Source organism: Myxocyprinus asiaticus, chromosome 44, assembly GCF_019703515.2.
Source record: "Myxocyprinus asiaticus isolate MX2 ecotype Aquarium Trade chromosome 44, UBuf_Myxa_2, whole genome shotgun sequence".
NCBI classification, from domain to species: domain Eukaryota; kingdom Metazoa; phylum Chordata; class Actinopteri; order Cypriniformes; family Catostomidae; genus Myxocyprinus; species Myxocyprinus asiaticus.
This window is the reverse complement of record NC_059387.1, coordinates 34,979,943-35,005,860: the sequence shown is the minus strand read 5'-3', so window position 1 is coordinate 35,005,860 and position 25,918 is coordinate 34,979,943. Positions and strand designations below refer to the sequence as shown.

The following is a 25,918-nucleotide window of genomic DNA, read 5'->3' as shown; positions in this document are numbered from 1 at the left end:
TATGAAAGGAAGAGTGTTTGAGAGAGAAGCTAGTGCAGCAGTGTTCGTATTAACAGCGGCTCACTGACTCATCAGCTAATGCTGTTCCTGTAGCTCTGATTCAGCACAAATATAAGGACTGTATGCTTGATGCTAGCTGTCCTTTATCAATAATAGTCATTGGATTCTCTCAAAAAAGTCCAAACCCAAAGTCGAAGTCCAAAGACCGAACAAAACATTTTTAGTCACCATTCACTTTCATAGATTCAAAGGGACAACAGTTTATATTTTTCTTACCCTGCTGGCAAATAGTTTTTTTCTTGTTTCAAGCACACTGTATATCCCATTAAATTTTGCAAGATTTTTTTAAAGAATGTTTAGATTTTGTTTTTTTTTTACCGAAAATAAGACAAAAACAATCCACAAGGGCATGTTTTTTTGCTGTGCATACAATGAAAGTAAATGGTGACTGAGGTTGTTGGTCCCTAACATTCTGTCTAACATTGTCTTATTGTGGTCCACTGAGTAAAGAAAGTCATACAGGTTTGGAGCGACAAACGGTGAGTAAATGATGACAGAATTTTCATGTTTGGGTGAACTATCACTTTCAAATTAAAGACTATGATGGTTTGCTGATCCTAGCTGGTCTCTTATCTAAATTTAACAAAGTTACTCTAACTTTTCCTTTGTTGGCACACATGTAGAGTAGAGTGCTCCAAATTAGTCATTATGAGGTTCAATTTCAGCTACAATACTGCCTTAGAAGGCTCACTATGTTTTGGAACAGAATCTTTATCTACAATCTCAACAACATTCATCTATCCTTTTACAGCAATGTCATAAAGCACTTTTGGACTCATGGTATGTCCACTATGGGCCCAGTACACTCACTTTCTTGTTCTGGAAGTAAAATGGGTCGATGTCCTCCAGTGGGACGCCCACCAGTCCGGACGGAATGTCTCCGAAGATGCGTGGGAGCTGTTTGCCGGCCTCCAGGTCGGGCCGGGACTTGGGCGGCTCCACGTCACCCAGGTCCTCCTGGTACTCCTTGGCATTCCGCGCCTCCTCTTCGGCGATCCGCTGTTCAATTCCTGCCAGGGACTCACGAGTGAACCGGTGTAGACTGTCAGGACCCGGTGGAAACAAAGTGGCTGCCATCTTCTCATCCTGAGGCTCCTGTCCAAGTGGTTTCTTCACAGCTGAGGAGGAAAGAGGACAGTGTAATTGCTCAGAACTTTTCAGCTACAGTGCAAAAATAATTTTCTTAAATAGTATTTTTGTCTTGTTTTCCAGTAAAAATAGCTAAACATCCTTAAAACAAGTCTGCGGTGTTGAGTGTACACTGATGCCACAAATCACACAGCACAATAGAAACATCTGCACACTGAAACCCTGAAATCCCGGCCAGTGCGTAGCTAACACAGTGACATATGGTTTCAACAAGTGACTCCTTGAAACTTGAATCAGCCTGAACATTCATTCATTCATTCATTAGTAGGTTTAAAGATGTTACAGATGTATAAGCCTTTATAAACCTGTTAATTCGACATACAAATGGTGTTATATTTGGCTGTAACATTATATATGGCTGTTTAAATTTTCAATGCATTTTAACATTTTTAATACCACTGGTGAGTATTGACTTTTAAAGTTATTTCGCCCCAAAATTTAAATTCTGTCATCATTTCTTACCTGTATGTTGTTGCAAACCTGCATGTCTTTCTTCAGAAGAACTCAAAATGAGATGTTAGGGGAAATGTTAGTTTCAGTCACCATTCACTTTCATTGTGTGGAGAAAATAAAGATGCAGTGACAGTGAATAGTGACTGAGACTAAGAATACCTTGCAGTCAAACGTATCTCCACTGTGATCGAATAGAGATCTGATCAAAGTTACCTGTGCAAAATAGAAAAACGCTACTTGCATATTATATCAGATGCTGAGGTAACTGAAAATTCTTCGTATTTGAGTGAATTTTAAAAACATAAATGGATTAGAGGGGCCTGGGTAGCTCCACAAGTAAAGACACTGACTACCAAACCTGGAGTCGCGGGTTCAAATCCAGGGTGTGCTGAGTGACTCCAGTCAGGTCTCCTAAGCAACCAAATTGGCCCGGTTGCTAGGAAGGGTAGAGTCACATGGGGTAACCTCCTCGTGGTCACTATAATGTGGTTCTCACTCTTGGTGGGGTGCATGGTGGTTTGTGCATGGATGCCGTGGAGAATAGCATGAAGCCTCCACACATGCAACATCTCCACGGTAACACGCTCAACAAGCCACATGATAAGATGCACAGATTGACAGTCTCAGACACAGAGGCAACTGAGATTCATCCTCTGCCACCTGGTTGAGGTGAGTCACTACACCACCACGAGGACTTACCCAGCAAACAGGAGATGTCCCCCAGATGTTGCAAACATCCACTTAGGTCTGCATTTGGTCCACTTTGTAACGTTCACTGGCGGACGTTCCGAGGACATCCGCTTTATAATGTTCACTGGCGGACGTTCCGAGGTCATTCCGAACGTTCGCTACATGTCTAATTTTCATTCGGGCCAGAGTTTGCCCCTATATCGGCAAACTATATACCTCATCTGACATTTCCATAACAACACTTGCAATATCCATTCGCCCATGTGTTCCCTTTTTTTATCAGACCTGACACCTTGCAACTCAGACAAAGGAAAAATTAAACTAACCCAGCTAACAAAAAAATGTCCTCAGAACGTCCCCTAAATGGCCTCTGTGAACGTCCCCTAAATGTCCTGAATGGACGTCCTGTAAACGTCCCCTAAACATCCTGAATGGACGTCCTGTGAACTTCCCCTTGAACATCCGGAGGACGGCAAGAGGACCCTACACATGGACGCTCGTGGGACATTCGTAGAGGTCATTTAGGGGATGTTCTGAGGACCTTTTTGGTTAGCTAGGTAGAGTGCATTGGGAATTGGGCATTCCAAATTGGGGAGAAAAAAACAAAAACATTGATGGATAATTCAAATCCTTTTTCCATCACTTTGACAATTACTAAACATTTTTTGGCAGCCACCAAAAATGATATTTATCTTGCTTCTCAACTGAAATGCGCATGTGAAGCCTGGTTTCACGTGAGTGTCACGGGTGATTAGAAAACAGGAGAGAGACAAGAGCGAGTGAGAATTCGAGGAGAGATATGAGATATTCCAAGTGTATTCCAATGGAATAATTCATGGGATATTGTTCATTGTTCATGTGGCAAAATTGCAAGACAGCAAGGTTGATGACAACAAAAATGAATTTCGACTCATCTTTCGTTTTCTTTAAAAAAAAAAAGCACAAATCTGTGTTCAGTGATGCACTTAAAATGGAAGTCAATGGGGACAATTTTTTGAACGTTAAAATACTCACTGTTTCAAAAGTATAGACACAAGACGTAAACAGTATGTGTGTTAACATGATTTTACTGATTTTACATTAATGACATTTTATGTAACATTATGCCACAAATGCTGTCGATTGAGCTTAACATATATTGAACCCAAAATATTCCTTTAATCACTATAGTTATATCTGGATAAAAAAATGCGTTTGCATTTACACCTTCTTTGAATGTGGTCAGAATCCGTCCCTTTGCACCTTCGAAAGTGGTTTCAGTGATCCGATCACAATGCGTCTTGGGTGCATTTACACATGTCGTTTAATGTGGTCAAGTGCTATCAAATAGCAACCCGATCACTGAAAACACATGTTAATGCAAGGTGTAAATGCAGCATAACATCTTCTTTTGTGTTCCTCGAAAGAGAGAAATTTATACAGGATCGAGGGTGAGTTATGATGACAGTAATGATTGGGTGAACTGCCCTTTAACTTCCTGTTAAAGTATTTGTAAAAGGTATCTGCCAAGAGCAACAATATAAATGTAATTTAGCACATGATTTCATCACTTCTCGCTGGGAAACAAGTGACTTAAGAGAAGGGTCATAGTGTAAGCCACATAAGACAAAACATCCTAGCAACCACATAGCAGTGTGCTATCAACCACTCACAACACATTAGAAACCGTATAGCAACATCCTGGCAACCACCATTGAAACAGCGATTTTTTGCATGAGCATGCACCACTCAGATTTTCTTCTGAAAATATAAAGAACTGGACTTTTTGATTTGATATTGATCCTTGAATTATTAGAAAGAGAGTGTGGAGTGATATGACAGATATAAACTATTGCACGGCTTTGAGGGAAATCGTTTGAATGGAAGAGCGGTCAAATGCCTCCATTGACCAATCACATTCCAGTTTTCCAGAGAGCCACGTAATAATAGTAGTCAAAGACATGACAGACATATAGACGTCCATCACTAATGAATGTTCTCGCGCTACCGTGCCACCAATGAGGGGTTAAACAACTTTTAGTGTTCATGTCTTTCCTCAGACAGAGTGCAGTGCATAAACCCGGTCTTTCTTTCCAAACCATTTCAGAAACTCATGCCCAGAAGGCCATGTAGCCCACATTGTGTCCAGTGCAACTGAACAAAAACCCAACATGCTGGAATTGTTTTCTCGCCTCGCAGCAGAATTTCAGACAGCAGCTTTTCCTTTGAGAGACAGAGAGAGCAAACCCTGCAGCTTTTCTGTTGTAACAGCACTGAAGGTCTCAAGCTTTTTCTGCCCTGCTGAATTTTGGCGTTGGCACCCACACACATATTCAAACTGACACATTGAATAAGGTGGTGAGATTAATTTCACCTGAATTTTAATTATCTATTCAATAGATTAGCAAGTTTATTTTTATTTCTTAGTTGATATAATAACACCATGTAGGGGGTCTGTGTAGCTCAGCGAGTATTGACGCTAACTATCACCCCTGGAGTCATGAGTTCGAATCCAGGGTGTGCTGAGTGACTCCAGCCAGGTCTCCTAAGCAACCAAATTGGCCCGGTTGCTAGGGAGGGTAGAGTCACATGGGGTAACCTCCTCGTGGTTGCGATTAGTGGTTCTTGCTCTCAATGGGGCGTGTGGTAAGTTGTGCGTGGATCACGGAGAGTAGCATGAGCCTTCACATGCTGTGAGTCTCCGTGGTGTCATGCACAACGAGTCACATGATAAGATGCACGGATTGACGGTCTCAGAAGCGGAGGCAACTGAGACTTGTTCTCCGCCACCCGGATTGAGGTGTGTAACCGCGCCACCACGAGGACCTACTAAGTAGTGGGAATTGGGCATTCCAAATTGGGGAAAAAAGGGGATAAAAATAAAAATATGTAAAAAAAATTACATTTAGGGCAATTTCATGCAATTTCTTTCTTTCTTTGTTGTTTTATGATGGTCTCATTAAAACTAAATCGAAAAATTTTCACCAGACCTTCATCATTTATTTTTGGTGCTTTTCAAATGCATTTTATGGATAGATTTGACTTATTTAGCCTTGTCCCAGACTTTCAATATTAAACTATGAAAATCCATTTTAAAAATACAAATTATTACATGTTTAAAACTATGATCATCTAAACAAAGTGTGAAATAAACCACTTGAATATTCACTGTGTGAAAAACCTTTGTATCAATCTTTCAAAAATTACAATTGCAATGAAATTCAGACAATATTAAGTATTAAAAAATGATCGTATTCCTTCAAAACAGCACATCTAGTGTATCTTAAAGGCAGGTCTCTAATTAGGATAATTGCTTGTTAAGGACTTAACCAAAGACGCAAGCGTGGTCACTAAACCCTGCGCCCTCCAACACGTTAGAGTCGCGTCTCCAATGCCCTATCCAACTACCTAAATGTATTGTTCAAACTGATTGTGCTAGAGCCTTTCAATGGTTACGAGTGCCATTCTGTGCCACCAAATGCTATAATAAATAAATCAACTTAATTCAAGATTTACTCCCTGAAAGCACATCTTATTATCTTGCACAATGCTGCTTCTCAATTAAATTTAACTGGTTTTAACAATGTTTAGGTATTTTACTGGAAAACAGGGCAAAAATACTGATTAAGAAAATTCTGCTTGTGAGCAGTCTTCTCAGATAAAGGTAATAAAACACGAGAGCCCACCAGACGATGAGGAGTAAGATCCAGTGGCTGCGAGGTTACCTCAGGACACTGCTCTCCATCTCTCTCTCTCTCTCTCTCTCTCTCTCTCTCTCTCTCTCTCTCTCTCTCTCTCTCTCTCTCTCTCTCTCTCTCTCTCTCTCTCTCTCTGTGTATTGTGTGGGCGAGCGGTTCTGATGCTATGAAGGAGAGCAGCTTGTCACTGAGATCATGGCTCTGTGTTTGAATGGACCCGATCGTTCCAGGCCAGAGATCCGATTTTTAAACCTCACTGTGATGCACATGCAGCCAAACAAACTATATCACGAGTCCACCCGTGTCTGTTGAGGTGGCAAAAACAAGTCTGAACATGAATGAATTAGAAATTAAGGGTGTCAGAAATGTGTGTACAAACGATCATCAGCCTTCATAACTATTCCAGATGAAAAGCCAAATATTTCACCAACAGCATAAATGTTAAAAATTCAAAATTCCCAAACACTCTTAAAGCCAGTCTTCCATTGGTCCATAGTATTTTAACATCCAAAAATTACACATTTCACCTTTTAATGATCAGGCTGTGAATTGTGTTGGGGAAGCTACTTTGAAACTGTAGTTACTCAAGTCACAATTTACTCATTACTTAAAAGTGGTAAAAACTACAGACAAGCTGCTATTTTAAAAAGTAGTTAGTTACACTACCCTAACCGTACATTAATAAGAAACAGTAGCTTACTATATTGATGCTATTTAAAGAAGAAAATATTTTTAAATATAAAAAACAGAAGTTTTGATTGTAGAATTAAATAAAATCACCTGATTGTTGTATATTTAATTAGGGTGCACTCACAAAATATTTTAAGATTTACGCATTCTAATTTCATAACAAAATTTGATTGAGTAATGTTTTATTAAATCAAATAAAAAATAAAATAATTTAAGTTTTATTAATTTAGTTAAATATTACACAGTTCAGTTTGATGGAGTTTTGTTATGGAATTAAAATGCATTAATTTAAAAATAAATATGCTAAAATATTTTTAAACAATTAGGGTGACAACATAAAAATGTAACATACTTTTTTTTTACGCATTTTAATTTTATAACAAAATTTACTTTAAATAAAATAAAAATAAAAATATTTTTAAGTTTTAATAATTTAATTGTGTTAAATATTACACAATTAAATTTGATGGGATATTGTTATGAAATTAAAACACATAAATCTTAAAAATAGGCTAAAATATTTTTTTGAGTGTGAAATTAAAAAATTAATAAAAACATCCTATTTTATATAACGGAGACAACATTAAATTGAACACAGAAATTAATACTAATTAAAAACTAATAAAACTAGAAAACAAGCTATTTTATATAACTGAGACAACATTAAATCGAATACTGAAATTTATTCTGAATAAAAAACGAATAAAACTAGAAAACACCCATGATACAACATTAAATTAAACACTTAAATTTATACTTATTACAAACTAATAAAACTAGAAAACAACCTATTTTATATAACTGAGATAATATTAAATTGAACACAGAAATGAACCCTGAATAAAAACTAATAAATCTAGATATCACTCTATTTTGCATAACTAAGCCAAAATATAGTGATAAAAAGCAGTAATTAACCAAAAATGTTGCTTCAGAAAAGAAGACAAAGTCCATTTAAGGCTGCATAGGCACTCAGTTGAATCAGTGAATCATTTATGTGAACTACGGTAGCTAATTAACATAAATCTGAATGAACAGACTCACCAAAATTAATTAGAGTTCCAAACGCTAAATACAAGTGAATCATTTATTTTAACCGGTTCATTTACATGAACTGTCCAGAAGAAATGATTCACTAAAATTAAGTTAGTGCATCACTTCTTTTAGTTAACACTGGTTGTGGAGTCACATGACACTATGCGAGGGCTGGTAGCTTAGAAGCGAGCTCCGCTTAAACTTTGTTTCAATTATCATTTTAAGCAATATTAACTGGTGAGAACTGTAATAGTTTTGTGTGTTAAACTATGCTGGGAGTGCAGGATGTCGAAAAATTCTAAATCATCGGGCTGTGGGTACATTAAAAAGCACTTACGCTCTCACACGTCAGACGCCTTGCAGGATCAAGATGGCGGAGGTCCAGTCGATAATGACAGCGAGCTTCATGATGTAGGTCGGGATATCTCGAACATTTATGCAGCACTAAAGAAAATCTCGACCGACATGGAGGGCCTCGCAGAAATATGTCGTGCGACCAAATCTATGAAGGCGAAACTTTCTAGAGAGCTACAGGCTAGCCCGCCTGCTACCAAGGCTAATGTTGAACAGGTGTGGGAAAAACTAGAGGATATGGAAAATCGGAGAAGACGTAATAATGTTTGTTTCGTTGGAATCCCAAAGGGAAAAGAAGGTCAAGATATGGTGAAGTTTTTGGAGGGGCTCATTCCAAATTTGATTGACACAGCGAACCGCCAGCTCAAAGCTGAGTGTGCCAAAAGGGTGACAGACCCCGAGCTATCCTGGCAAGATTCTTGTGGTCGGCTGGCAGAGTCTTTGTTCTACGAGCGGCGAGAAATAAAGGCAAGTTGTGTTGGGAGGACCACAACATCATGGTTTTTCCGGACTTTGCTAGAGCTACACAAGTGAAGCGGGGCGGGATCAAAGAGTGTAAAATATTACTGCACCAACAGAAGGTATGGCGTCGCACTGCTTTAACTTGCTAAGCTGAGAATTGACGGCAAGGATGGACTCAAAGCATTTATATTCCAACGACAAGCAATGGCCTTCATTAAATCAATGGTGTGAGTGGGTAAATTTCCCTGCACTCTATCAACAATACAGACAGCACATTGTGCATTTTACTGATGCAGCCTGAGAGGGTTTGTTGTTCTGTTGTCTGCCCACTGGCTCCTGCCTGACTCTCTTTTTTTCTTTTTCTTCTCCCTTTGTTGACTTTTTGTTGAGCTCATTTGTTCACTGTGTGGGTTCAATGTTATTGTTTACTGGGGCTATTTTATTTTTTTATTTTATTGAACACATTTATGTACAGTTTAATGGCACGGTTAATGTTAAGGAAAATATATATATATATTCTTTGCATGTCAGTATGTCACACTTTAATATAGGTAAAATGTTTCTCTTCAAATGTTAATGGGCTGGGCACCCTATAAAAAAAAGGAAGGTTATATCTTTTCTTAAACGAAAAAATTTGATATAGTGTTCCTTCAAGAAACGCACCTTTCTCCACAGGAAGCTGAAAAACTTGGCAGGGCATGGGGTTGGTGTGTGTTTTGTAGTGCTGGTTCGAGTAAGAGCAGGGGAGTCATCACATTGATAAGTAAGCATTTACAATTTAAATGTCTCAAACAGATCAAAAATAATTTAGGAAGAGTCAATAATGTTTTGGCTGAAATACAGGGGCAAATTTTTATTTTGGCTAATATTTATGCACCCAACGCTGATAATCAGAACTTTTTTATAGATCTTGAGGGAAAGCTACAAGCTGCTGGGATCCTCCATGCAATGGTTTTGTGTGGAGACGTCAATCTTTTAATGGATCCGGTCCTTGATCATAGTGATGCAAAGGTGTGTAGACCCTTTGGACATTTAGAGACTTCTGAATTCATCTGGTAGGGACTACACCTTTTTTATCAGCTCATAAGCTTTACTCTAGAATAGATTTATATATATATACAACTAGCAACTTATTCCATCTGCCACTGACTGCTCAATTGGGAACATTTTCATTTCCGATCATGCTTTGGTGTGTTTAGAGATGTTGCCGCATATAGAGAAAAGAAAATCATATAGATGCCGCTTTATTACATCCCTCCTACAGGACCCAGCATTTTAACAAATGTTAAAGACAGAAATCAGTGTTTATGTAGACACCAATTGGTCCTCAGTGTCCTCTGTGGGCGTGGCATTGGAGACGATTTAGGCAGTCCTTAGGGGGCGGATCATACAAAATGCCTCATTCATTAAAAAGATCAAAGCACAGGAATTCATAGAATTAGAAAAGAGTATTAAAAGTGCTGAAACAGAGCTGAAGCACCGAATGTCATCCAATAGTCTTAGAGAGTTGACTCAGCTAAAGTATAGATATAATACTATTTTGTTACAGAAGGTAGAGTTTTGGTTATTCAGGGCAAGACAGACATACTTTGAGTCAGGGGACAAAGCAAGGAAATGTCTTGTCAGATACATAAAACAGAGAGTTTTTTTTTTTTTTCACAATTGTGGATTGTGTTCTTTGTGGATTTCTTTCTTTTCTCTTTGTATGTTGATTTTTATATTTGTATTTTCTCAAATATTTTTTGTTTGTTTGTTTGTTTGTTTGTTTGTATGTGTGCATTGTGTAATTTAGGCTTTGACCACAGGGATGTTTGTTGAGGGACAGAGTGGGGTTGGGGAGGGGGAAATAATGGGGGTTAAAGTTGATTTTGTATATATATATATGTATGTAGTGTATATATATGTATGTATATATATGTATATATATATATATATTGTTTATTCTGTTTGTTTGTTTCTTTGTATAAGAATCAATATAAAGTGTTAACAGCAAAAACAGAGTTACTGTTGTTCAATGGGAATATCTAATCCAGTCGGGAATTCCGCTGAGTTTAGTCATGGAGTTTGCTGTCGTTAAGAGCCCTGTGGGTGTCAATCGCCCTGATGAAGTCATGGATCTTATCTGCACACTTGACACTGAGAAGTTACAGAGCCAGATTCAAATGTCTGTACAGTACAGTCTCTGCCACCAGTGAGACATATCAGAGATGACATCATAAAAGGTCCCTCATGCAGATCAGACACAAACAAACACGAGAATGTCAGCGGCAAGAGAAAGAGCAAGCGCATGCCCTAGAGAAGAGGCCAGACGCAGCGGCTAACAAGAGTTGTGATTTGAGTTAAAGACAGGAGCGTGTGCGGTGCTTTCTGTTTGGGAATATGAATTCATTTACCATTGACATTTTACACAGCTCGCACTCAGTGTACAAAATACAGTGAATGTAAAGGGATTGTTCATCCAGATATGAAAATTCTGTCAGCATTTACTCACACTCATGTTGTTCCAAACCTGTTTGACTTTCTTCTGTGGAACACAGCAGGATGTTCTTTTTGACACAATGATAATGACTGGGGACGGATGATGTCGAGTTCCAAAAATGACCAAGAAATAACCATAAAAGTGTCAGAAAATAGTCCATGTGATTAGTCTGCTATATTCCAAGCCTTATGAAGTCATATGATAACAAATCACAACACTGTTAAGTTGAATGTGTGAAGTGCAAATGACATTTGAGAATATTTGCGGAGGGTCAGATTATACACTGCAAAAAAAGAGTATTTTGCCTTGTTTTCCAGTAAAAATATCTAAACATCCTTGAAGCAAGATACATTAACTAGAGAAGCAAAATGGCATAATATATTTGGTAACACTTTAGTTTAGGGATCAGAAATAAGACAGTAATTCATGACTAATAAATACACTTGTAAGTGACTAGTTATGGAGTCTCTAGTTATGGAAGAAAGAAAGTCAAACGGGTTTGGAACGACACTAGGGTGCATTAATAATAATTGAGGGTGAGAACTGTCGTTTTGGGGTGAAGTATTCTTTCAAATCTTGCTTGCAGGTGAACATAAATTACAGTAAGCACAGACTAACATACTGTAACTTCCCTTGCTTCACAGGCCTGGATTTGACCTTCCAATCCATTTAGGGAATCATCAATATAGTTCTTATACTTGGACTTGTTAGCTATAAGGCTGTTCGTCGAGATACTCAATCTACAGTGACTCCATGTGTTGCTGGTTCCATTTTCATAAATCATCTTTTAGCAGATAACCAGAGACTGAATCCCATAAAAACAGATTGGACAATCTGCATATATATTACAAGCATTCTATGTGCATGACCTAATGATATAACTAGGACACTGTATGTATATCTTGCTGAATGTCATGGCTCCTCTGTTGATGGTCAGCCCAGATATTCTGTGGATGTGGACCCGGATTTACTTGCATATGAATCGTTTTGGTCATGTAGAGGTTTCTGCACTACAAACAGAAATGTATAAAAATAATAATAAAAAAATAAATAAAATACTACAATGTAACTGTTTCTGGCCATTTCAAGTGCTCAAATTAACATTTGACATTTAATTTGGTAATTTTATCCCCGCATTTGACATTGTTGGTTCTGGGAGTTTGTAGCTCAGTGGATTAATACATGGATCAGCCACATTATAAACTATAATGACCTGTTGAACTAACCGAAACATTATTCGCTATGAGTATGAGGGTTTCGGGTTCTGGTTTCGGACGCAGCCTTGAAGTTGCACTCACACGCTTGTGCGGATCCACCATGAGCCTCAATCTCCTGACAGTTTAAACGGCCTGGATCGCCTGCTTGGATTGTTACAGATGGACCGTCATGATTTATGAATGAGAGGAACTTTTGATCCTGATCCTGAAGTTTTGATTCTGGCCGATGGAAAACACGCTTCAGAGGAAGATATTAGATGAGCGCTCGTCGGGAAGAAAACACTGGATTTTCGTGAGGTTCGTAAATCTGTTTAAATGAGATATCTGTGCATATTTGCAGACGGTATATAATAGAAGTTTTATTGATATTTGCCTTTTATCATTAGAAAAGAAAGTTAAAAGTGACAGCAAAATGTTGAGGAGAGACTGTTAGAATATGTGCGTTAGAGATAAATAAATGAGCGCTCCATGGGATGCTGGATCTGCTCAAGTTTTGTGAGGTTGGTTTATTACATCTGTTTAAACAAGATATGTGCATATTTGCAGACAATATATGATATTAGTTTTATTGATATTTGTCTTTTTATCATTAGACAAGACAGTTAAAAGTTACAGGGAACTGTTGAGGAGTGAGAGGGAGAATGAAACAGGCGAGCGCTTTAACATTATGAGCTCAAACGCGTCTGCCGCGGCTCTGATATGTGGACCATTTAAATGACACTGTGTTGCACACCGGTCTATTATTGTAGTAACACACAATGGCACATAACAACAAAAATGAACTGTGACTGGTTGTTTACAAGTCTCAGTCACTTCATATGCAAGCAGGCGATTCTCAGTACCATCAAGAAACAAATCGGCCGATGCGATAATTAAAAAATTCAGAATATTGGCCGATTTATCAGTCTCTGCGATATATCGATCGACCACTAATCATAACATTAAAAATAACCAATTCTAGTGCAGGTTTGCCACTGGAGCTGGACTTGAACAAATGGAAACTGGAGATCTTGACTCATGTACTAGACACGTCCCAGACGCAAGCTATTTCTACAGCAGGTGGGGACAAAATTGCCCATGACAAAAAGCTGTGGGGCACATTTCAGATCTAAAAAGATCAGGCAATGCCTTTAGCAATAAAGCAAATGGCTCTTTTGAAAAATGGATCTTCCTTTCTTAGAACTGTCAATTGTTCTGATTTTCCGCATTCATTTTTCTACAAGTGGCCTGTCTTTTCCCACTTATACTGTCCTGGTTAATCATTTGTCAAGACGCACGCACCATCATCTCATCTTTGAATGTTCCCTACAGATTCAAACTGCTGATGAACAACAGACAAAATGCAAAATGATGAAACCCTCACTGCGGTAACGGCTAAAAGGTCACAGTAAATCAATGAGTGACACCTTAAAATACAAGATCTTTATTATCAACAATTTATTACCAAATTCTGTAGGATTATGAAGTGGCTTTAATCTAACCCCCCATCCTCTGGTAGAATAACCGCTGCTCAATTTCTCAGAGCCTCCAGCTTCATGTTTTTAATTAACACGGTAAATGACCGCGGTGAGTCATGTCATCAGTGACTAGTCACACTCATTGTTTCTTGTGTGATGGATCATACATGGTCACCAGTGTACTGTCCACTCGAAATGAAAACAATAGAGTCAGCTCAGAGACTGAGATTAGAATTAGACAAATTAATAAATTAAAACATGATAACTAACGATCTCAAATGTAAGACAACAGAATTAACATGGCTGGACAGGGATTGATTTTAGTCCCACACTTCCAGTACAGTAAAAAATATCTAAACACCTTTCTATGACAAGCAAAATTATATAAGATGTAAAGTCTTGTTTGCAGAGAAATCTAAGAACTTTTAATGATGTTTATGCTTAAAATAAGAGAAAAATTTCCAAAGGGGTAAATATAAATTTTTCCAAAGGAAAAAATAAAAATAAAATTTCCAAAACTTTTTTGGAAAAAATATAAAATATATATATATATATATATATATATATATATATATATATATATATATATATATATATACATATATTTTATTTTTTATTTTTTTAATTATTTTTTTTTTTGTCGATCACAATGTGAGAGCATGAAACCATCAAAATTTAAGAGACTTTTAGAAACAAAACACTCAAACTACACTGCAAAAAAATCAATAAAAAAAGTCATTTTGTCTTGTTTGCCAGCAAAAATATCTAAACATCCTTAAAACCTAAATTTGGTAACACTTTATTATAACTTTAAGTATTTATAAAGTATTAGTTTAAAGTTAATTAAATTGTTGTTCCTATAAATGCCTAAATAAACATTTATTAAGGATCAATTAACCTGAAATGTTGAGATGGTTTTGGCATGGCTTAGTGAATTGTTTAGCAAGGATGAAAAAACATTATCAAACTGCTTATATATGAACTTATATATTAACCAATAACAAATTATTTGCTACAGTTTATATGTAAGAGTAACATACTATTTGTATGTGGCCTATTAATGAAGGAACAATAATTTATAAATGATCAATTAACTATAAACTAATGCTTTACAAATACTTTATAACGCCTCGTTATTACAAAGTGTTACCAAAAATGTACTTGAGAAGCAGAATAAGATATTAAACCTCGCTTTCAGAGAAATCTAACAAAATTTGGTGGGGTTTATGCTTAAAACAAGGACAAAACTATTTGCTAATATATAGGGTAAGAAAAATAACCTTGTTTTCTCTTTGTTTTTTCTTGTTATCAGCAAAAATGTTACTTAATTTTGTCAGATTTCTATACCGTGATTTCTTATAAATATATTATATTTTGTGAAGCACTTTGGAGCAGCATGTAAATGTCATTCAGCACAGTGGTATATCAATACAGTATACTGTATATACAGCATAGAAAACATTAACCAATCACAACCAAGTGTGCTGATAAAGATGAAGTGCACGTGACTGCCCACTGTTGTCTTTGAAGCAGCAACAGCCTCAGCTTTTTATGACCTTATTAAAGAAAAACTTTGGCATAGGACCCCATAGATAACTTTATTTTCTGCACAGAGGCGCTGCTGTTTCTCGTGGAAGAGACGCGGCCAATGTGAATGTCCAACCCACTCACGGAGGATGTTTGAACCCGGCCTGAGCCCCGCCTCCGACACAGAGAGCAGACGAGAGGACAGAAGCAGCACGACTGGCTAAAATGTTGGTGACATTCATTCTTATGTAAACAAACACGCATGTAAACACAATAGGCAATATCAAGGCCAGCAAAAATGATCGAGGTCATGTCCATATATCGTGCGATAAGTCGATAACATAATAATCATGACAGGCCTAGTTAGGGTTAGTTAGGGTTAGGGGTAGTTAGGGTTAGTTAGGGGTAGTTAGGGTTAGGCTCTATGATGAAATAAAGCAGAAAGCACTTATTGTGCAAAATGGAAATGAATGAGAAACAAGTGAGTAAAATATAGCAATATAATTTTTAATCACAATGTTATCATAGCACCACCCAGATATCGATATTATATAGCATAGCTAGGTCCCTGCTTATTCATACCCTACCGCCCCTGTAATTTCAGAACATGATGAAGCATAAGTGCAGCGCTTCAGGATTCACCCCTCTTCCTCGACATTTTAGAAATGCGAGCTAGACTCATCCTGCTGGAACCAAGGAGTCACTTGAGTGTGATTTCAGTGGGCGTATTGATTTCAGAACGGCTTGTTCTACTCGTCATTAGCGTGTTGCTAGCATGCTAACAGTGCGAGGATTGAGACTTCTCCCCCGTGATTACAGTGACCCACTGAAGCTGCTGTCAATCAACCCCTACCAGATACCTCACCTCACAGGGAAACAGCAGTTTGTGTGTGGGGGAAGCAAATAGTGATTAATATACTGATTAGCATTGAAAGGCTGGCTGTTTGTGGGCGACTGCCACTGAGCTTGTCATCTTCTCTTCAACGCTCTGACAGACGTTTTAGCTCTTACTTGAAGTATGTCTCTCTTTCTGAGACCACAGCTGTAATCTTCAGGGTCAAAACTGTGTCACTCAGAGCTACTGTGGCTGATTATGCCGTTATTCAGTAGCTTTCTGGCTAGCAATGAGACCCTATGATAACACACCACTCTTAAGACTCAAGGCACTACAAATCTGATGATTAAACCAGTCAGCAATTGAAAAGCATGCTGGTGCACATCTTTATGAAAACTTAACTAAACAGTGTTCCTCTTAAATTTAACTTGCGCAAAAAGGGCTAAAATCTGACTTCATCATAGGTAGTCGCCAAAACACAAGGAGTTCCCTTTAAAGCTGAAGTTTATCATTTCTGCACCACTAGCTTCACCAAATGCAACTGCAAATATAATAACTCCCCCTATTTGCCACTGTTCAAACAAACAGACAGTTCTGCCTCAAATTCACGCCATTAGTTGAGCCAAACCATCCCACAAATATCGCTAAGTTCGCACATAATGGATGATGCATTCGTCATATCGGAATGATTGTATTTACGAGTTGAGCGCACATGAAGCTAATCATAACCCACCGCAAAGTCGTAATTAAGAGTGGGAAACATTTCTTTGAGCCCTGACTTTTCAAGTTGGGATGTGTCGATTTTATGAAACATGGTGGAAGCAAATTGTTATCGGTAATAATTTACTTTATATCTTTATTTTTTACTTTATTTTTGATTTACTGATAATTTTATCGGATGTAATTTAACTTGAGGATTTTGACTGTGCAGTTTAATTTGTATGCAATTTTTGTACTGTTAATAAAGAATAACGATAAATCTTTAAAATAACGATGAATATAAGACTCAGTTAGCTGGTATGTGCAGCGACAAGAATTTGCAACAAAAGAAATTACTTGAACTAAAATTACTTGAACGCACATCACATCGTATTTACAATTTACGACCTCGTAAGTACGAACTTCCCCAGAGGACTTGGACACACCATAACACTGGGCTAGAAAACCTGCCTTACATAAAAAAATAAAATAAAATAAAAAACATAAAAGGACATGTCAGACATAATGTTAGGAAGCTACTTTGAAACGGAGGTTTCCCAAGTTACGTTCGAGCTTATAGTATTTAAAGAAGTTAAACAACAGTCAAGCTACTCTTTTTTTTTTTTTTTCTCTCCCAATTTGGAATGCCCAATTCCCAATGCGCTCTAAGTCCTCGTGGTCGCATAATGATTCGCCTCAGTCCGGTTGGCGGAGGACGAATCCCAGTTGCCTCCGCGTCTGAGACAGTCAACCCACGCATCTTATCACGTGGCTTGTTGAGCGCGTTGCCACGGAGACATAGCGCGTGTGGAGGCTTCATGCCATCCACCGCAGCAACCACGCTCAATTCACCATGCGCCCCACCGTGAACAAACTACATTATAGTGACCACGAGGAGGTTACCCCATGTGACTCTACCCTCCCTAGCAACCGGGCCAATTTGGTTGCTTACAAGACCTGGCTGGAGTCACTCAGCACACCCTGGGATTCGAACTAGCGAACTCCAGGGGTGGTAGCCAGCGTATTTTACCACTGAGCTACCCAGGCCCCAGTCAGTCAAGCTACTCTTAAAAAAAAAAAAAGTATTTCACTACACTACAAGCTTCTAACAAAAAGTAGCTAACTACACTGAAGCTATTTAAAGAAGAACATATTTTTTGACATATAACAATCAGATTATATTACAAAATTTCACATTTTTTATGCATTTAGCATAATTTAACAATATCTCCTGATAGTTATATATTTAATTAGGGTGACCAAGGTTTTACTATAGTAACCATAGTTTAACTATGGTATTTCTAGTAAATATTAACCATGGTTTCTGCAGTACTACTATATTAAAACCATGGTTAATTTTCGCAAAGGTTAAACAAATACGAAGACAACATTAAGCTGAAAATAAATGTATACTTAATATACACTAATGAACTAAACAAAAACATACATTAAAGAATCAAATATTCAATTTAGCAACAATTAAGTACATACTTCATATAAAAAAAGAAGGCGAAATCCCTTCTCAAGTGAATCAGTGAATCATTTACATGAACCGTCCAAAGGAACCAACTCACTAAAATGAATCAGCGTTCCCAACACTCAATAAGTGAATCTTTACTTTCTGCAAGAACCGATTCACCGATTCACTTAAATGATTTTGTTTTCCCAGTGCTAAATGAGAGAGTGAGGATGATTTAGTTGAGTTTGCAATACAATGTAACAAACGTGGCATGTTCTGACAATATATTACATTAAAAGTAGCTCATGATTACTGGAAAAGCTACACTGTGGTGAAAATTGCTACGCTTCGGTAACGTTGGTCATTTAAGCAACCTACGGTACAGTTCTCCCCAGCACTGGTTAGTCTTAGTCACCATTCACGTTCATTGTATGGAAAAAGATGCAGTGAAAGTGAACAGTGACTGAGGCTTACATTCTGCCTAACATCTCCTTTTATCTTTCTTAGAAGAAAAAAAGGTCAAACAGGTTTGGAACAACATCAGGGTGAGTAAATGATGACAGAACTATCTCTTTAAAAGCATTGTCCTACAGTTTGCTTGTGAGTGCTTGTTGCCTGTATAAGTCAAAGGCTCCAAGTCCACAAAGGTGTAGCATCGTTCTACAGAACTGAAACACATGACTGTGGTTCTAACAGTGCATTAAGAGACAATTAACCAACTTCTGTTTGCTTTAGCAAACAACAAGTCCAATCAGAACCTTAATTTGCCTCATGCACTGTGGCTACAGAGACCTCCGCATGATTCAAGTTCTTTCTGGCTCAGCTGTCACTTTCAAAGTAGGACGTTTGCCCGCTCTCGTCCTGAGCTTATGGGCTCACCACTGGGGTCAAACCTCAACCCTCGGGTCTGTTGCTTCAGCGTGTCTCGCATGATACAGGCTCAAGCTCCACATACGTTACTTTTCCAGCCCCCTGCGGTTGACAGCGCAAACTCACAGTATCCTTGTAGACCCTGTAATGCTGCAGCTAAACACTGGGACAAACACAGGGACACTGTGCCAGTGAAAAACAAAGGCCACTTGTCGTGGTGTCAGCTGTCATTTAGACAAAGACACCCCTGTACCTCATCCATTTTTTGGAGTTATGCCTACACCTCTTTAGTCTCAACCCTCAACCTTTCTCTTCTGAATAGTGTAACAAAATTACATTAAAAAAAGGCAAAATTGCACAATATTTTTTTTTATAACTGCTTACTTACCAAAAGTGTATCGGGTCATTAAAGACCCGAGATATGAAATAGAGTCGCTTTTTTTGCACTTTCATAAATCATATTTTTATGATTATTTTATACTATATCTACTATATCACGTTGATGTTCTGTGTGACAGTGGTGAATTATCAGTATCTCATATGCATGTACACATACATATAATACATGCTATTTCTTACTCAAGGTGGCGCTGTTGTTTCAGTGATTGACTTGATTTATATTTGAAGAAGAAGCAACATGGAAGTAAACTATAGCAAGTACAACACATAAACAGTAGGAATTGGCAATTGTCATATGTGGGTACTACTGAAATTATGTACTTTTTGTGTCTGTTTAGACCTAAAAAGTGCCTGAGAAAATACTTAGCTTATGTGTAGTTCAATACGTGTTTGACCAACAGGAAGTCAGCATGCTGCTTCCGAACATCCCGGCACCCAAGGATCAGCGACAGTATGCCGACTCACTGACATGCGACATTTCCCAGCAAATTCTTGCATCGGTTTCAGTGTGTTTACCTTCACACATGGCTCGACCGGCAGCGCGTTGTGTCAGCAGCGTGGTTCGTATCCACGGTGAAACCAGGACTTAATCACGTTCGCTTAATCAGAGACGAGCGTGATTCAGAGGTTGCACTTTTCCCCCTAACATTTCATTTTTACTTCACTTATGGTTAGGTTTAGGTTTAGGTTTAGGTTTAGGTTTGGGTTGGGGGGGTAGAGTCCATAAAATATGAATTCCCCTTCACAGTATTACATACTGTACAGCCGAAAGGAACTCGCTTCACAACTCGTTTTTGGCGACCTCTCCTGGACATAAATGGAGCTCACACTTGCCTAAACGCCCTGCAACACTTACCACTTTGGCCACTGGAGGCAGTGTTTTAAATTTCGGTGAGCAGATACCTATTTTTGCTAAAGAAAATTCATTGTGAGAGTCTCATGCAGTTTCAGTGTGGAAGTAATGAATCCTGTTCTAGATTTGTTGCATATGAAAAATAAAACATAATGCAAAAAATCTGAATATATTCCGTTTTATTATTTTCTATTTGTCTTGAAAAACAATTGAAATTTTGACACTATCTGGGCATTTTTTGTAGATCCATTTGTGATAGATATACTGGTCTCTAAAGACCCGAGTATCTAACAATGTTTGGCAAAATGCCCATGCGTTTAAGGGTTAAAATAAAATCTTTTTTTACATGAAAAAAGTCATACAGCTTTGGAACAACGTGAGGGTGAGTAGATGATGACAAAATATTTCATTTTTGGGAGAATGATGGGAAATGTAGTTTGGTTGCACAAGCCTGTCGCCTCACAAATCAGCTAAATCTGTATTTTCATAAACCGTACACAAAATGCATACATGATTAAAACTTAATTATGATCAGTTCAAATGAGCTTTCACCTTGATTCTTTAATTGACACACACTCAACTTTGAAAGTCTGTTATGCACAAAGCTTTCATATGGCTTCAGAAGACTCGGTATATAACACAAAAGTCTTCTGGACTGCTGTTATGGGCCTTATTTGTTCTCATTTTTGGAGCTTGACATTGTCAGTCCCCTTTCTTTTTCAATTTTCCAAAATGTTCAGTTTTGGTTTCCTTCACACAGTATGTGTGCATGTGTATACAGGATAATGATGATTAAGTGTTATAATGTTGATATGTGTAATATTCAGATAAAAGGCGGGATTAGGATCAGAGCTGCTGTATCCAGTGCTGTTTTCACGATGTTCTGATTTAAGATCAGCTCACTCATTCTCATTAAGTCTTTAAATGCACTGGTAGACATTTCAGTTTCACTCCAAAGAGGTCAAAATACTTCTTCTGTTGGTCTCCCATAAGTTAGTGATCCAACGTAATGCCTGTTTTCACATTACTAAAACAAAATTAAGAGATGCCAATCATCTAAACATGCTTTGTTGGAAGTAGCAATCCATTTGTACAAAGTCAAACACACAAGGGTCCAAGCATGCAGACTGAATGACTAATAAATGCTCATATTATAAAATTGGTTCTTTACCAGATAAACAAATGTGTAAATATATGTATATACCATACATACTGTATCCTTCAAGCTCAAAGGACAGTTCAATAAAAAATAGTCATTTAGTCACCCTCATGTTCTTCTAAAGGATAACTTTCTTTATTCTGTGGAACAAACTGACCTTTTCCAGACAATGAACGTCTGCATTATCCAGCTCCAAATTGAACATAAAGTACCATAAAGGCACCACTGAAGCATCATAGTTTATATGACTCATGCACTATATTCCAAGTGTTTTGAAGTGATATGATAGCTTTGTATGAAGTACTCAACTCAACTAATCTAGGTCTGCTTAGATGGGACCCAACAAACCACCAGGTTCATGTTAGATTTTCAAGCATAATTCGTGGAGGCGTCTCAAAGATTCGAGAAGATGTTCATGTTTGGGCATGCAAACCTCTTAAATGACATTTGTGCTCACGTTCAATTCAGATATGGTGCTTCAAGACATGTTGCGGCAGGTTTGTCATTAATAACGAGATGCACATGTGACATTCAATGAAGCTTGGTTTCACCGATGTCAAACCTGGCATGACACGTCTTGAGGTGCCCTATTTGAATTTAATGCAAGCTGGAGTGAGACTGGAAAGCTATGGTGGTTTTTAATATACAACGATTAAAATTTCAGTCTGTTCCTCACACAAAGCTGATGTATGACTTGAGAACACTTGGAATACAGCACTTTCACGATACTTTATTTTTTGGTCTCCATTACGAAAACGACAGCTCTGGACATTGTGCCATTTTTCTTTTGTGTTGCATGGAAGAAAGTAAGTCAGAAGAAAGTTTTTGGAACAACAACAGATAAACTAATTCTTTAACTCTCACAGCCACACATCGTCAGTACAGTGAGCGAGTGAAGTTGGTCTCTGCGTGGCCGCTCTGTCCCTGAGGGCAATATCTTCTCGTAATGTGATAAAGAAAAATACAATTCACTTGTGAGGCTATTTGTTATTGTCTTCATTAAATGATGGCCTGTGAATCAATGTAATAGCCTGTGTGATTTCCTCGGGCTCTGGAGAGCAAAGAAAAATGTGGCTTTCTGCAAAATCGCTTATTTTAATTCTAATTTATTACTCAATCACCGTTTCCCCTGAGATATAATGCTAAGTTTGTCATTTACTACATATTTCACTGCCGTATTATCGGTCAAATCACATTAAATTATTTTAACTTCACAGCAAAAACATTTTATTAATCAGCATTTTGTCCTGTTTTGCATGCAAAAAAATTCTAAGCATCTGAAAAATAAGATGCATTTAAGATGTACAATTGTGTAAGATGTTAAGACTTGTTTTCTTAGAATAGAAAACAAGAAAAGGTGTCTTGTTTTACGGATGTTTCGATAACCGGAAATCAAGAGTAAAATTCAGGTTAAGATAATGATTTTTACAGTTTTAAAGATATTCTTACCGTTCTACCTAAACGGGAAAAGGCCAATCCTCACACACATTTCTTCAAACGTTCAGGCCATCAATCCCACTTTTCAGAGCTTCATACTGAAATGCCACGATCTTGATTAGTTTAATCATTTTTGCATTGACTTGGTCATTTCCCAGACCCGTTTTGGCATGGAGAGCGCGCTGGACTGCCGTCGACCCACTTAGATTAATCTTGTTTGAGCTTCGCCTTCAACACCATGCCACTTTTTGCTTCCCGAACACCGCTGTAATATTTCTCATAGGTTTGGTGAAGCTCACCTAACTCTGGGGACAACTAGACTTGTATCATTTTGCACCTGCTGATCTGGTTTGTTTGCACGATCATACACCTGAAAAGGCCTGCGTGCTCCATGCAATTGTGCGGTAGAATAGGTCTCTACTAAACAATGGCATAAGGATAGGTTTGAAAACATGCTAAATGAATGCTTTGGCTTCTGATGACACAGGACTAATGAATACTGTGCAAACAGACTCATCCTAAATGCTCATTTTTCTTGGATTTACAACACATGCATAAACACACACACATACATCATAGTGCTGTTTTGTCCAGGTTCGGCATTGTGGTATCGATGTCTGCCAGGCTAAAGCCCTCCAGAGCAGTTGAAAAAGGTAAAGCAGGGTGGCAACTCACTATTGGATTGTAACAGAACTAAAATTGTGATGGCTGTTTCCCTTCAAGCATCAGCTAACAACACAACGGTTGCCAAAATCAATGTGTGTGTATGTGTAATTCTGAATGCATCCAAACAGTTCACTAATAATAGCCCGACATAAAAGAGAAGCTGAACCGATCTATTGAGTTCTGTGCATAGAGGGCGCTTTCTGATTCCCAGAAATCCTCCTTTCTAAGTGCACGTAACCTCTCTTTCTCTGTGTGACCACTGCTGTCAAGCTGCTATTAGAACGTACAGATAATGATGCAGGGATTTATAATTGGGATTTTTATTACAGGTATGGCTGTCTGCCGTTTTCAAGAAAAAGCTCCTTTCAAGTAAAAAGACTGCAAGCATATGCACGCTTGAATCTCACAATGGGGTCACATTTTACCCCATAAATCAAAAGAAAAAAGCAAAGTTATATTTTGCATGAAGATTCATTGTTGTTATTTGCATTCTAACAATGTTTTCATGACAGTTAAAGGAATGTTCTGGGTTCAATACAAGCTCAATCGACAGCTTTTGTGGCATAATTCCCTCATTTACTTAAAAAAATTAAAAAAAAATCAAATCACAAATGTGTGTTCCAGTGAGACACTTACAATGGAAGTCAATGGGGTCAATCTGTAAACATTAAAATACTCACTGTTTCAAAAGTATAGACACAAGACATAAACAATATGTGTGTTAACATGATTTTACTGTGATTAAATCACTTACTAACCACATCTGTGGAAAGTTATAGACAATTTTACAACTTTGTTGCCATGACGATGTAACACCGTAAACCCTATATATATATATATATATATATATATATATATATATATATATATATATATATGTGTGTGTGTGTATAAACAACTTTACAGCTCAAATAATACACAATATTTAACAGAAGAATTAATGTAAGTGCTTTTATAAAATTATAAGCTTCACATTTCTGCCTTTAAACCCTCCAAAAATTGGCCCCATTCACTTCCATTGTAAGTGCCTCACTTTTTTAAAAGAAGGCACAAGTTGAAATACATTTTGGTGGTAATCAATAATACGCCACAAATGCTGTCGATTGAGCTTAACTTGAATTGAAACGGGAATATTCCTTTAATTGTCGTGAAAATCATGCAAAACTCGATGATCGTAAAAAAGGCTTCATTTTCCGCCTTTGAATCTGTGGTGAAATATCACCTGGATGTGTTCTTGACAGGTTTTATAAGATTCACCTGTATGGGGTCTTTTGACATAGTCATTAGAGCTTCAAAATTTAATTCTGAAATCAAGAAAATGGGTCTGGAACTCAAAAGAGACCACGTCATCGCCCACTGCATGACTACACAGAGTGCATTAAACCGCAGTCAAGTTTGTGCAATGCGAAACATGAATCATACACCTGTTAAGTTCCTGTTACACAGATGATCGCATTATGCAGCCATCACAGCATGTCTGTGCATTACACTAATGGCTTGCTGCATTTACTCGAATGACAGAGCAGGAAGAGGACATTAAAAATGGACCAAGGTCCAGTGTAAAGTATGCTGTTTCACCTCAGTTTAAAGACAAGTGGAGTGACACGGCTCGCGATAGGAAAGCACATCACTGAAGATAAGAGATCACATCTGTGACACAGGACAGGGAGATGCCCTAAATTGCAACGCAACCTTTGCAACCTTGTATAGGTAACTGATAGGTGCAAAGCTACAAATCTTTTATGCCGAAGAGTAGCATTAACCTTTTTCCTTGAGTTCATCGCTCCGGTCACTGAGAGATGCCGGACACATGAGGGTTCAAGGACAGTTTAAAACCACTAGCGCAAGTGTCGCTGTTACGCCTCATTCTGTGTGATAGACGTGTTGGAGATAGTTGAGGGTTTCTCTGGTTTCTCAAAGGTGTCAGTTTTGTATGCCAAAGTCGATATCAGGGTCACACTTCTTGCCAAAATCAAAAGAATAAAATAAGACATTTTAATTTGCATAACAAAATGAAGCCTATTTTAAGACTTTTTGCCTTGTAACATTATTTTCATGGCACATTTTCCTAAAACTAAACGTTTTCTTGCGCAAAATGTATTATTGCATGACCTTTTTCTACCAACACTCCATTTAACCCGTAGTACACCTTAAAGCTGACAACTGAGTAAATATTCCAGACTAACACAAGCAGTGAATGTGAAAGGCAAATAAATCTGTATTCAGCTGTAAAGAGAGTTATAAGAGACAGGGCTTGTGGGTTTTCTGTCTCCACATTTATACGCTTCCCA

The 25,918-nt window shown here is 37.8% G+C and overlaps 1 protein-coding gene across 1 annotated transcript in view; it reads right to left on the bottom strand.

Annotated features, from left to right (window-relative positions):
• LOC127434613 (sodium channel protein type 4 subunit alpha-like) overlaps window positions 1-25,918 on the bottom strand; it is a 175,406-nt gene that overhangs the window by 139,367 nt on the left and 10,121 nt on the right. Inside the window, exon 2 of the mRNA XM_051687455.1 lies at window positions 871-1,178. Within this exon, the coding sequence (XP_051543415.1) occupies window positions 871-1,137 (267 nt within the window). The 5' untranslated portion in view covers window positions 1,138-1,178. The remainder of the gene's footprint in view (window positions 1-870; window positions 1,179-25,918) is intronic.